The sequence below is a fragment of the Chanodichthys erythropterus genome, chromosome 1, assembly GCF_024489055.1.
Source record: "Chanodichthys erythropterus isolate Z2021 chromosome 1, ASM2448905v1, whole genome shotgun sequence".
NCBI classification, from domain to species: domain Eukaryota; kingdom Metazoa; phylum Chordata; class Actinopteri; order Cypriniformes; family Xenocyprididae; genus Chanodichthys; species Chanodichthys erythropterus.
This window is the reverse complement of record NC_090221.1, coordinates 35,012,375-35,024,949: the sequence shown is the minus strand read 5'-3', so window position 1 is coordinate 35,024,949 and position 12,575 is coordinate 35,012,375. Positions and strand designations below refer to the sequence as shown.

At 36.4% G+C, this 12,575-nt stretch overlaps 1 protein-coding gene across 1 annotated transcript in view; it reads left to right on the top strand.

Moving 5' to 3' along the window:
- LOC137023958 (protein diaphanous homolog 1) overlaps window positions 1-12,575 on the top strand; it is a 112,536-nt gene that overhangs the window by 34,419 nt on the left and 65,542 nt on the right. The window contains exons 11-15 of the mRNA XM_067391125.1: window positions 694-812; window positions 1,791-1,907; window positions 5,859-5,974; window positions 8,210-8,274; window positions 11,452-11,631. Coding sequence (XP_067247226.1) covers window positions 694-812; window positions 1,791-1,907; window positions 5,859-5,974; window positions 8,210-8,274; window positions 11,452-11,631 — 597 coding nt within the window. The remainder of the gene's footprint in view (window positions 1-693; window positions 813-1,790; window positions 1,908-5,858; window positions 5,975-8,209; window positions 8,275-11,451; window positions 11,632-12,575) is intronic.

Below are 12,575 nucleotides of genomic sequence, written 5' to 3'. Positions count from 1 at the left end.
AATGATCCCATGATGGAACCCCTTAAAGTTTCTATATATGAAGCTCCTGACAGAATTCTTGAAGGTTCCATATAGAACCTCTTCTTTGAAGAGTGTACTTTACCTAAAACATTTAATATTAATTTCAATATTGTTATTATTTTAAAAAATATATATATAGCAATGACATAACAATGTTTATGGTATTTCGTGACATGTACAGCCATAATCACACCAAAAAAAGAGCATGTCTGAAAAAGAAAGGGCAATAAAAAACATAAAAATAAAAAGGATACAATGGTTAATGGGATGTAACAGTCAGTGGGCTTCAAGAAAGTTCCATCAGTATTATCTTAATAAAATAACACAAACACTCCAATCTAACTTATATTATTGAATTGATGTAGTTGTAAAAAGACTTCTTTAAAATTCCATTATAATGTTTGTTGTTGTAAAAGCGAAGTCATAAAATGTGCATGAACTACTTTTGAATGATGACTCAGATGAATCAGTGAATAATTTTGGCAGAATGAATCAGATTCAACAACATGTTTTGCCTGCACATGTGCAATGCAGCATGAAAAATAATAATTTAGTGCTTTGTCACTTACTGTGCATTACAGTTTGTTACTGGGAAAGTCACTACTGAAAATCACACACCATTCAAAATTTTGATTTCACTTCAATTCTCCATCTGTGTGTGTGTGTGTGTAGGAAGTGAGGTCGATAGAGAACGAGGATATCAAGGTTCAGTTGCAGGTGTTTGAAGAGCAGGCTGATGAAGACTCTGAAGACCTTCGTTCGCGGCTGGACGATGTCCGTATTGAAATGGAATATCCTTCACTGCTGACGTCAATTATCTCTCCAAGACACTTTTGAAAAGCTTTGGGTTCAGTGCTGAGCTTTGGAGGATTAAACATTTTGCTGCTTCTGATTGTAGTTCCCAAGCTGACCGCCAGGTGTCTCAAAAGGGCAGAATCAATTTTACAAGCTGAGACTATTCTTTATTTTACATATCACATACCACAGGATTGTAGGATTTTTAAAACTAAACAAAACACATTTTACTCATTTCCAATGTGAAGATATTTCCCATTCATAACAGGGGTCATTTGCATTTAGAAAGTACTGTAGTAAAATAAAAAAGCAGTAGTCTTGTTCAATTGTCTCATTTAAGAGGCAGAGAGACAGTGAAAATGATCATGAAACATTACTTTATGACTGATTTGGTGCAAAAAAACTCAATTAACATTTATAAGGGGACTATAACAAAAAAGTATATACAAAAGTGCAAAATATGACCTTTTTGAAGTTTTTTATTTATTTATTTATTTATTTATTTTTAAACACCAGGTGGCGTCAAAGTCTAGGCTCACAACCAGCCTTAATTATTCATTCACAAGAAAAACAGCAAGGAAAAATGCATTGATTGAGATATTAAATTAATAATAATATTTGAGAAAGTTATATAGTCACAGTACAGCTGAATATAAATATAGGCAACTATTAATGTTATTTTACCATTTATAGTTTTTATTAATATTTCCAAGTAGCTTTTATTTTTATATTTTAAGTTTTTTTTTAACTTTTTTCTTTTAGTTTAATTTGTAGTAATTTTATGCGCTTTTAATAATAATTTTTGCTTTTAAAATATATTTCTAATTTTGTTTGTTTTATATAAACACCTAACTGAAATAAGTTAGTTTTTTTAATCAACTATTTTATTTTATTTCAGCTTTATTTCATTTAACAAAAATGATTTAGATAGTTAACAATAACAAGATTGTTGTTCTTTAACTCTGTGTGTTCACTGATATGACTGAAGTCTTCCAGATCTTGATGAACACAGTGAAGGACTCTAAAGCTGAACCTCTCTTCCTGTCGCTGCTCCAGCACCTGCTACTGGTGCGAAACGACTACATGTCCAGGTATGAGCTAACATCCTTCACTCCATACTAACCCCTACAGTGACCTTTGACCCTATCTGAAAATTTAGAAGTCTCAATTGAATTTTGAGCAAATTCATTTGATGTGTGATGTATTAGTGGAACCGTGGTTGACAACTAGTTGTCTGTCACATCGCTGACATACATATATAAGCATGAGCCTTGGGTTATTTGGCTGTCAATCACTGATGGTAGAGCTGTCAACTTCTGTCAGGTTGTGAAAGATGGCAGAAAGTCAGATTATTTTGTGGTTGTGGAGCAAGAAAAACACCTGTCAAGAGATTAGACTGATGAGAGAAGGGAAGAAAAAGCCTTGGTTGGACACACAGGGGTCAGACACGATATCAAAGCTCTGTTTTCAAACCTAGTATTAAGTTCCCTAGCTGTCTGCTCTCTGTGTAGGCTGCGTATTCAACATTTCTCTCTCTGCATCCACCATTTTACATAATAATTGTACTGTGCTCATTCAGGGGTTCTCTTCTCCATAAGGGATGAATTTGGTCAAACGAGGTTTGTAATTATACTGCTTAACAAATACAACAGCCTTTGAGTCGCCAACGATGCCTTAAAGGGATAGTTCAGCCTAAAATGAAAATAATCATTTACTCACCCCCCCTTTCTTTTTTAATCTCCTTTTGTGGTCCGAAAAAGAAAGAAGGGTATACAGCATTAGAACAACAGCAGGGTGAGTAAATGATGAACTAGGGTGAACTATCCCTTTAAGTCACCACTAGGTTGTGGAACAGAACTAATGTCTTTATTTACTTCAGTTTTCTGTACACAAAATGAAAGTGAATAAATAATGGCAGAATGATCATTTTTGGCTGAACTGTCCCTTTAAGAGATCAGATTGTAGTTATTCTCACTACAAAGTGAGAGTTTATGGATAAAGGGGGGAAACAGGAGAGATGGATGTAGTCTGAGACAAGGAAACGTTTGATTGATGGGCAGCAGGAGGCGGATACGGTTGCCGACGGCGACCGGCTCTAAATAAGAACCCAGCCACTGTATGACACCCCCGCTTCAATTAACTACCACACACACACACACACACACACACACACACACACACACACACACACACACACACACACACACACACACACACACCGGTACATTTAGAAGGTTTTCTTGGCAGAGAAATGATTGCAGTGGAGAAAAGACATACACATTTCTTTCATTTATTTTTCTCTAACCTGCACGTCTAAAATCACCCACTCACTCTTTCTTAAAAGAGCACACACATACATACATACATACATACATACATACATACACACATACACACATACATACATACACACATACACACACACACACACGCACACACACACATACACGCACACACAGAGAGAGAGAGAGAGAGAACAGAGAAGAGATGGTGTGAATATGAAAAGACATGGACAGATGGAGAAAGTGTGTGTGTGTGAGGGTTTGTAAATGCTTTCAGCATGTCAGACTTGTTGCTTGTTTCTTGTCTCCTCAACGTGATCCGACAGGCAGGAAATTGGCGAGCCTGTTTCTGTCCTGTGTGTGTGTGTGTGTGTGTGTGTGTGTGTGTGTGTGTGTGTGTGTGTGTGTGTGTGTGTGTGTGTGTGTGGGCAGAATGTTTGGAATGGAATGTTTGTGTTCTGCACAGTATATACTGTATACTTTATGTATGCAGTGTAGTAAGTATTAAAGAAACTTGATTTTTTAATGTTTTTAATCTGAGTAATTATGTCTTAACTTTGGATCAAATAATGGTTCAAAATAAATAATGATTAAAATAACATTTGATAACACTTCCATTTCTTTCATCTCTGTAAATAGAAGGTCAAGTTTGGCACATTGCATAATGGGATACATTGTCACACAGTGTCTTCTGTTGTATCCTGTACATTTTATCAAATGCAGTTGATTACTTTTTCATGCATAATGAAAATGAGCAAACTGTGTACATACTGCATACTGCAGAGATAATGAGTACTTAATTAGTGTGTTAAGGCTGGTTAAAATTAACCCAAAATAGGTTGGAAAATAAAAATCAGACACATCATTGCTAGAGTCAACAATAATAATCAAAAACATTTATTAATACATGTTTATTGTTTATTATTCATTAAAAATTTATTTATTAAACATAATAATAAATGTTAATTTCCAACACATTTCGGGTTAATTTTAAGTGAACAATATAGTATTTTTTAAACAATAGTTGAGTTAAATAAAACGAGCAAACTGGGTTTGTCCATTTTCAACCCTGGTTTGTTTTTAACCCATCATTTTTTAGTGTATGAGACATGGTGGAGTGAAAAAATCTGGTGTAGGATTTACTTTGAAACTATTTTCTCTAGTACATTTCACAAATAATTAAAAAGTAACATTGAATTAAACATGAAATTTTGAAAGGTCACTGGAGGTCATCATGGACGGCTGGTGTGTCACCCTGTGCCAAACAGTGTGATGATAAATCTTGTTTTGGCTTCCTTCTGAGCTTCAGATCTAACTTGCTGATAGAAAACATTTTTTAACACTGAATTAAACATGAAATTTTGAAGAAAGACTGAAATAGTATTTGTAAAAACATACTGTAATAATTTTTTAAATAATTACAGTGATGCAGAAGAACATGTTTTGTTTTTGTCGCCCATAAAATCATACAGATCGTAAAAAGGATTTCAGGTTGATTTTAATAAGGTGAACTGATCATTTAGTTGTAGATTATGAGCAGAAATGTGAAATAAATGTTATGAACATCACGTAAAGAGGTAAATGAGCGAGAACTGAGACTTTTCAGAAAGCAGCTGAGCAAGAGAAGTGCGAAACGGAGCAGTTTGCCGGTCGTTCTGTGCTGCCATCAGCAGAATCGTTTCATGCGAGTTTCTCTTCAGCGATTAATGTGCTGACACACGGAAGAAAGTGACGACGCCTCCATATAATTATCCTCCAAATATAACCGCAGCTCAAATCCCCGAGCGGCCCGTCTGCCCACAAACAAACTCTCATTTCACCACTTTAATCACTGACGAGAGAGAATTAATTAGGATTATTCTGATTTCTCCAAAAGCCCCTGGTTAAACGCAAGTGAGGTGCTGTGGTTGAACACGGACACTAGGGGTCTCTCTCGCTCCACCGGAAAATCCTTGATAGAGAGGGAGGGGGGAGAGAAAAGAGGGCAAATAAAGGAAAAAGAAACCGTTTGGTGGAAAATGAAGAACATATCGAGTTCGTTTCACACTAGGTCAAGATGGCAGATTTCTCACAAATGGACTGTCTGAAAAACCTCTCAAATATCAAACCATCAAACCATCACACACACAAACACGCAGGTGTCAGCTACTTTCAGTCTCTCTCTCTCTCACACACACACACACACACACTCACATTAAAATGACATCTAACACAGTTACACACAATCCCATATGGGCTGTTTCTCAAAACTAGTGAGCTGCATACCTAGACTGCATTTCTGGGCATCCCGGACGAGCCCCCAAAACACTTAAATCATCATCACTTAAAGTTTTGTTGTGCATTTACTAAACTTGCTGCATCCTACTGATGCACTTCATCATCTTATTTATTCATGAGTTTTCTTCTTAATTGTTTTTAATTATATTTAACATAATTTTTTTCATTGTTCGTTTTATTTCTTAATCATGTTATGATTATTTTTAAGTCCTTTTTATGTAAAGCACTTTGAATTCCCATTATGTGTGAAATGTGCTTGATAAATACACTTGCCTCGCCTTAAATTACCTACAGTGTGTCATTTTGAAAGGCCACTGGAGTTCGTCATGGACGGCTGGTGTGTGTGACCCTGTGATGAAAATCTCTTATTTTATTTTATGAACTCGGCACTCAATATCTCTGTTTGGCTTCCTTCCCGAGCTCAAGATCTTCAGCACTGATGGTAGTCTGACACAGATTGACATCTCTGTTTCTGTCTCTCAGGCCTCAGTACTACAAACTCATCGATGAGTGTACGGCTCAGATCGTTCTGCACAGGAACGGCTGTGATCCTGATTTCAAATGCAGGAAGTTTGACCTGGACGTGGGTTATCTGATTGGTAAGACACACATGTTTGTTTTACTACATTAGTGAGTATATTGCATAGACTTCCACTGATTTTATATCAGGTTAATGATATTTTCTATGGCCTGACCCTACCCCTAAACCTACCTGTCACAGAAACATGTGCAAAACATTTGATTTAAATAAAAAAAAACATGGTTTGGTGATTTTTAAGCCTTTTTTTTTTTTTACTAGTGAGGACCAGTAAAATGTCCTTACTAGTCATAATATTTCACTATGTAAGTGAGGACATTTGACCCTCACCAGTATAGTCTAACTTGTACACGCGCACACACAGGAGACACTGAAATTGCACATTTGACCACAGGGTGGCAGCATTCAGAATCCCATGCGAAACATCAAAACATCTCCAATCTCATTCAGAGTAATCCGGCTTGACATTGAGAGCGCTCACAAACAAGCTCTGTAGGATTTAATGAAAATAAGCTCATTTTCTCATTATTAGTATGTAGTATTTGTCGGAGACGGCCTCTGGTTTGGCTCACATCGGCTGTGTGGGTCTGGTGTTTGAACTAAAGTTTTTCCAGCTGTGTTGTGAGGTTTATCAAAAAATATTTTAGGCCTAAATGTCACATTTATTTGAATTGCATATATATATATATATTAGTATTTTTGCATATTATAAACTATTTGAATAAATGTGTTAGGAGAATGATTATTTAAATAAAATCAAACAGATGAAAATAGGTAATAGTAAACAAAATCAAATCTTGTTTCATTTATGTGTGACTGACAAATATGTATCACATTGAGTTCATTAGTTTGTGTAAACTGTGTAATCCAAATGGATGAGAATTTTAAATGCGATTCAGATATTTACATTTTAAATTTAGGCCAAAATATTTTTGTGTTGACATGCTTTGAATCATTGATTGGAAACTTTAAACACTTTTACACAGTCAACAACCATTCTTTCCATAATCATCCATTCTTTCTTGCTTATTTCTGAACTTCCCTCCATACTGTACCCCTAATGCTTCTATCTATCCTTCCGAACTTCTGTACATTTCCTCTATGCTTCCTTCTGTCCATACAGCCTTATCTCCAAATGTCCTTCTTCCTTTTTATCTTTCCTTATGAACTTCCATACTTCCTCTCATACTTCTGTACGTTTCTGTGAACTTTCATGCATACTTTGCTTTATACTTCTGAACTTCCTTTGAAACTTCCTTCTGTACTTCCATTCTTCCTTTCATCTTTCCTTATGAACTTCCTTTTGCATTTCCTTCCATCCTACTTCTGTATTTCCATTACTCCTCCTGAACTGTCCAACTTCTTTCCATGTTTCCCTCCAAACTTCCTTCCATAGCTTCCATTCTTCCTGTCATACTTCTCTACATCCCTGTAAACTTCTTACTCTGTACTTCCTTTCAAATTTCCTTCCGTCTGAACTTCCTTTCATACCCCCATCACTTCTTTTAAGCTTCTTTCCACACCTTCATTCATTCTTCCATTTGAACTTCCTTCTGTACTTCTTTCAGTATTTCCAAACTTCCCTCCTTTCATTCATCTTTCCTTATATACTTCCTTCCAAACTTCCTTTTGTACTTTCGCCTGAACATAATTTCTTCCTTTCAAACTTCCTTGCATACTTCCATCCTTCCTTTCATACTAACGTCCATACTTCCATCCTTCCTTTAATACTTCCCTATGAACTTCTATATACTTTGCTCTGTACTACTCTACGTCCTTTCAGACTTCCTTCCTTATGAACTTCATTGTGTATTTTCCTTTGAACTGCAAATTTTCCTTGCATACTTCCTATTCTTGGCTGCTGACGTCAGCACTGACCCTCTCGCCGTATGACTCACTGGTTAAACTAAGCTTAGTTCGCTTTCCTCAGACTCTTTTAGGTTGGTGTTTGTAATGGGCACACGTGCGAGTGATATTGATCTGGAGTTCACAGAGACTTTAGGGTATGAGAACAGACGCAGAAGAGTTTTCCAGGAGCTTTAGATGTATAAATGTATGCTCACTCGCTGCCCTTTGTGTGGTGATTTCAAAGACTCTTTAAGTTTTCTTATTTTAGCGCGAGTATGAGATGGCACAGAGCAAGCCGCAGATTTTAATTAGATCGTTCAGTAATCAGAGCACGAATCACAGGAGGAAAAGAGACTTGTCGCAGTGAAAGACACTTTATACACACACACACACACACACACCTCTAAAACCATCTATTCACTTGCTGCCTGTCTCTCTTTCTTTCTAGATAACATGGTCGATCAGAACAAAGTGGAAATCAGTGAAGCCAAGGCCACAGAGCTGGAAAAGAAGGTATTGACACATGGACAAACACACGCTTGAGTCTGTGCGAATGACACGGATTTAAACTAAATCAGCGTCTGCTGAAAAACATTGAATGACCCTCCAATATGGATCAACAACACCACACCTACTGCGGCATTACACACACATATATACACACAGACACATAGCCGCTGCTCCCAGACGCCCCCCGCTGTCTCAGCGCGCCTGTCAGTTGACAGATGTGTAATTTGGGAGGTGAGACGAGCAGAACGGAGATTTCCTGTCTCTTCCTGACATCTTCCCTCCAAACTCTCCAAACACAGTCTACAATTACCTTGTGCGTGTGCGCATATGCGTGTGTGTGTTCGTGTGCGTGTGTGTGTGTCCTCGCATCTTTATCTGAATGCGTGTGCTGTTGTGTGTGTGCATCTTTGTGCATGTGTAATGTTTGTACATTTGTATGTATGTGTATCTCCAAAACATGCCCAAGTCATATTTTCATGTTTGCAGTCTATTATTAGTTCAGTTAATTTTATGAAATTTATTTTAATAACAATTAAGGACATTTAGTACTCAAGTAATGCATATTGATGTTTTACTTTCTTTATTGTGCAACTCTCTCTACTGATTCTAATTACATGCTCATTACTGTAATACAGTGCTTTCTTACTGTATTACAAGTAAAAAAAAAGAACAATTTTATGTGATTATTATTATTTTTAATTATCACCATATATTAAATGCAATGCAACAAATTCTGCCGTTTATAAATGTCACATTTAAAAAGATATGCATTTATTTATTTTTTTACTTTACAGTAATGAGAATGAGATTTATTTTTATTTTCATGACAATTAAGCACATTTAACCTTCAAAATCTCATTACCGTAATGCGTCCTGATGTTAAAGGGTTAGTTCACCCAAAAATGGAAATATGTAATTAATTACTCACCATCATGCCGTTTCACACCCGTAAGACCTTCGTTCATCTTCGGAACACAAATTAAGATATTTTTGTTGAAATCTGATGGCTCAGTGTGGCCTGCATAGCCAGCATATCCTCTCTCAAGATCCATTAATGTACTAAAAACATATTTAAATCAGTTCATGTGAGTACAGTGGTTCAATGTTAGTATTATAAAGCAACGAGAATATTTTTAGTGCGCCAAAAAAAAACTAAATAACGACTTTTATATAGTGATGGCCGATTTCAAAACACTGCTTCAGGAAGCTTCGGAGCGTTATGAATCAGCGTGTCGAATCATGACTCAGATCACGTGTCAAACTGCTGAAATCACGTGACTTTGGCGCTCCGAACCGCTGGTTCGACACATTGATTGATAACGCTCCGAAGCTTACTGAAGCAGTGTTTTGAAATCAGCCATCACTAAATAAGTCTTTTTTTTTTTTTTTTTTTTTTTGGTGCACCAAAAATATTCTCATCACTTTATAATATTAATATTGAACCACTGTACTCACATGAACTGATTTAAATATCGTTTTAGTACATAAATTGATCTTGAGAGAGGAAATGTCATTGCTGGCTATGGTATGGAGGCCTCACTGAGCCATCGGATTTCAGCAAAAATATCTTAATTTGCGTTCCGAAGATTAAAGAAGGTTTTACGGGTGTGGAACGACATGAGGGTGAGTAATAAATGACGGAATTTTCATTTTTGGGTGAACTAACCCTTTAAATGTTCTTTTTTGTGTGCAGCTCTCACTAATGATTCTAATTAGATGCTTATTACTGTAATAGTGTTTTCGTACTGTATTACAGTTATAAATTGCCTATTTTGGTATAAAGATTCAAAATTACTTTTAATTATCACCATAAATAAAAATTTCAATGCAACAAATTCTGCCATGATGTATAAATACATTACAGCTAAAATGTTATGTATCATAATTTCTTCACATTGCAGTAACTTTCAATTAACTTAAACAGCCCCCCCCAAGTTCTCACAAAAGTTTCATTTTCATTACCATAATATGTCAAGATGTTTATATGTATATATATATATATATATATATATATATATATATATATATATATATATATATATATATATATATGTATATATATATATATATATATATATATATATATATATATGTTAGTTTTGATTATATATTTGTTTTTGTATTTCTCATTTTCAGTGGTGATTCTCATTATTTATCTGCAATGCAGTGCTTTTTTTTTTTTTTTATTAGCTTAAATGCAGACTATATATGGTATGAATCTTTTATAAATCAATAAATATTTTATAAATACAGTTTTTTTGTTTTTTGTTTTAAGACAATTTGGATGTTCTTTTTAAACCTCCTTTTTTGGTGTGCAATGTGACCTGGACATGTTCTTGACATGTTCTTGACATGTTTCTGAGATTGTGTGTGTGTGTGTGTGTGTTTGTGTTTGTGTTTGTATTTATTAGAGCCCAAATAAAGCAAATAATCTTTGCTTTGCTGATGCATTTGTGTGTGTGTGTGTGTGTGTGTGTGTGTGTGTGTCAGGAGAGTGTTTACTCTTCCTCTCTCTCTTCTCCTCCTTTCCTTTCTAATTCAGAGTAATAGCAGTGTGTCATCAAAAGAGCGACAGCGAACGACTCATTATTAACACATGGAGTGTGTGTGTGTGTGTGTGTGTGTGTGTGTGTGTGTGTGTGTATGTGTGTGTGTGTGCGTGTGTGTGTGTGTGTGTGTGTGACCCTTCCATTTCCGCTGCTGTCACGTAATTGCATGTCTGGCTTGCAAACACCCGCCGTCAATGTCACCGGAAATTGTCAACGTCTGTCTGTGTGAGGGAGAAGGACAGATTTTCTGGAAGTTTGTGAGGTGAATACTAAAATCCAGAGAGACTCCATTTCGCCTCCGATTTGTTCTTGAGTCCGTCCTCTTAGTCACCTGCACCGAGAACATCAAACCACCTTCATAGCGATAAACTCTGTCGTGATGTTTACACAGTGATCATCAGAGTTTGATAACGCAATACGTCACTTTTGTCAAATGAACATTCTAGCTCATATACTATTTTAGCAGTATATACTGCAATACACACTAAGCTACTTAAGATTCTGCATGCACTGTGCTTGACTTGACCTCCTGAATGACATGCACAGCATTAGTAGCAGTTTCCACACATGCTGGCGGTTTATGCAGATATATTTTTGTTGTGATGATGGATTCTGATGTGTGTTTGTGTAGCTGGACGCAGAGTTGACGGCCCGTCACGAGCTGCAGGTGGAGCTGAAGAAGATGGAGGCCGATTACGAGCAGAAGGTTCTGGAGCTCAGTGCTGAGAAAGACACGCTGGGGAAGGAGAAGAGTGAGAGAGAGAAAGAGAACCAGGGCCTGCTGTCAGAGATCAACCAACTGAAAGAGAAGGTAGAGGAGAAACCTACAGGAAATTATATAATTTAAAGGAGAAGTGTGTCATTTCTGCGGCACCAAACAGAACTGCAATCGGTAGGAAATACTGTAGATATTGAATAAACATATGTCAAAATAAAACATTACATAGTCTTTACAGTATGAATTAAATAATTCAAAGGCATATCCCACTCTTTTTCTCATTCATGCATGTTTCTTTATCACTCTGAAGTGTCAGTTACTTCAAATAGGCAAACAAAGTTGGGTTTCAAAGTACAACACTTTAATAAATACATTCTTCACACATTTCCAATAATGTATGCGGATCAGACTCTCTGTTCCTGTGTAAGTGGGCAGTTCTTGAACAAGAATAAATTGTAAATGTGTCTCTGTGAGGCGAGAGAGAAGTATGAACAGAGAAGAGAGTAAACAAATGTGAGATATTAATAGAACAGGCAGGACAGAACTGATGTTTGTTGGTTATCTAACAAACACATACACACTACAGATAATTACAGTGGAAAGAGATGAAGTGCAACTGTCAGCAGAAGTACAGAGATTTGTTTGGACTGTATACGGACGGACAGATGGAGCGTCCGAAAGAACTTGCTGTGCTAAACCAGCCCGTCACCTACAGATAAACAAGCATCAGAAACTTCTCGTTAGTGGGACGTCAGCTAGAACCTCGTGAACTACTTCAAATTTCCACAGTCAAACTCTCTCTCTCTCTCTCTCTCTCTCTCTCTCTGATGTGACATTAGCAGGCTGGTCATTTTTAATGAGTTCTGCCAAGTTCTGGGTAAATAAATTATTCCACTAATTAGACATGAATTTAGACACTCCCTCATGTGCTTCCAACTCTGGCCTGACCTTCTTCTGTCTGTCTGTCTCTCCCTCCTTCTCTCCCTTCATCAATTACATTATTAACTAGATTTTTACATTTTATGAAGAAAATGTGA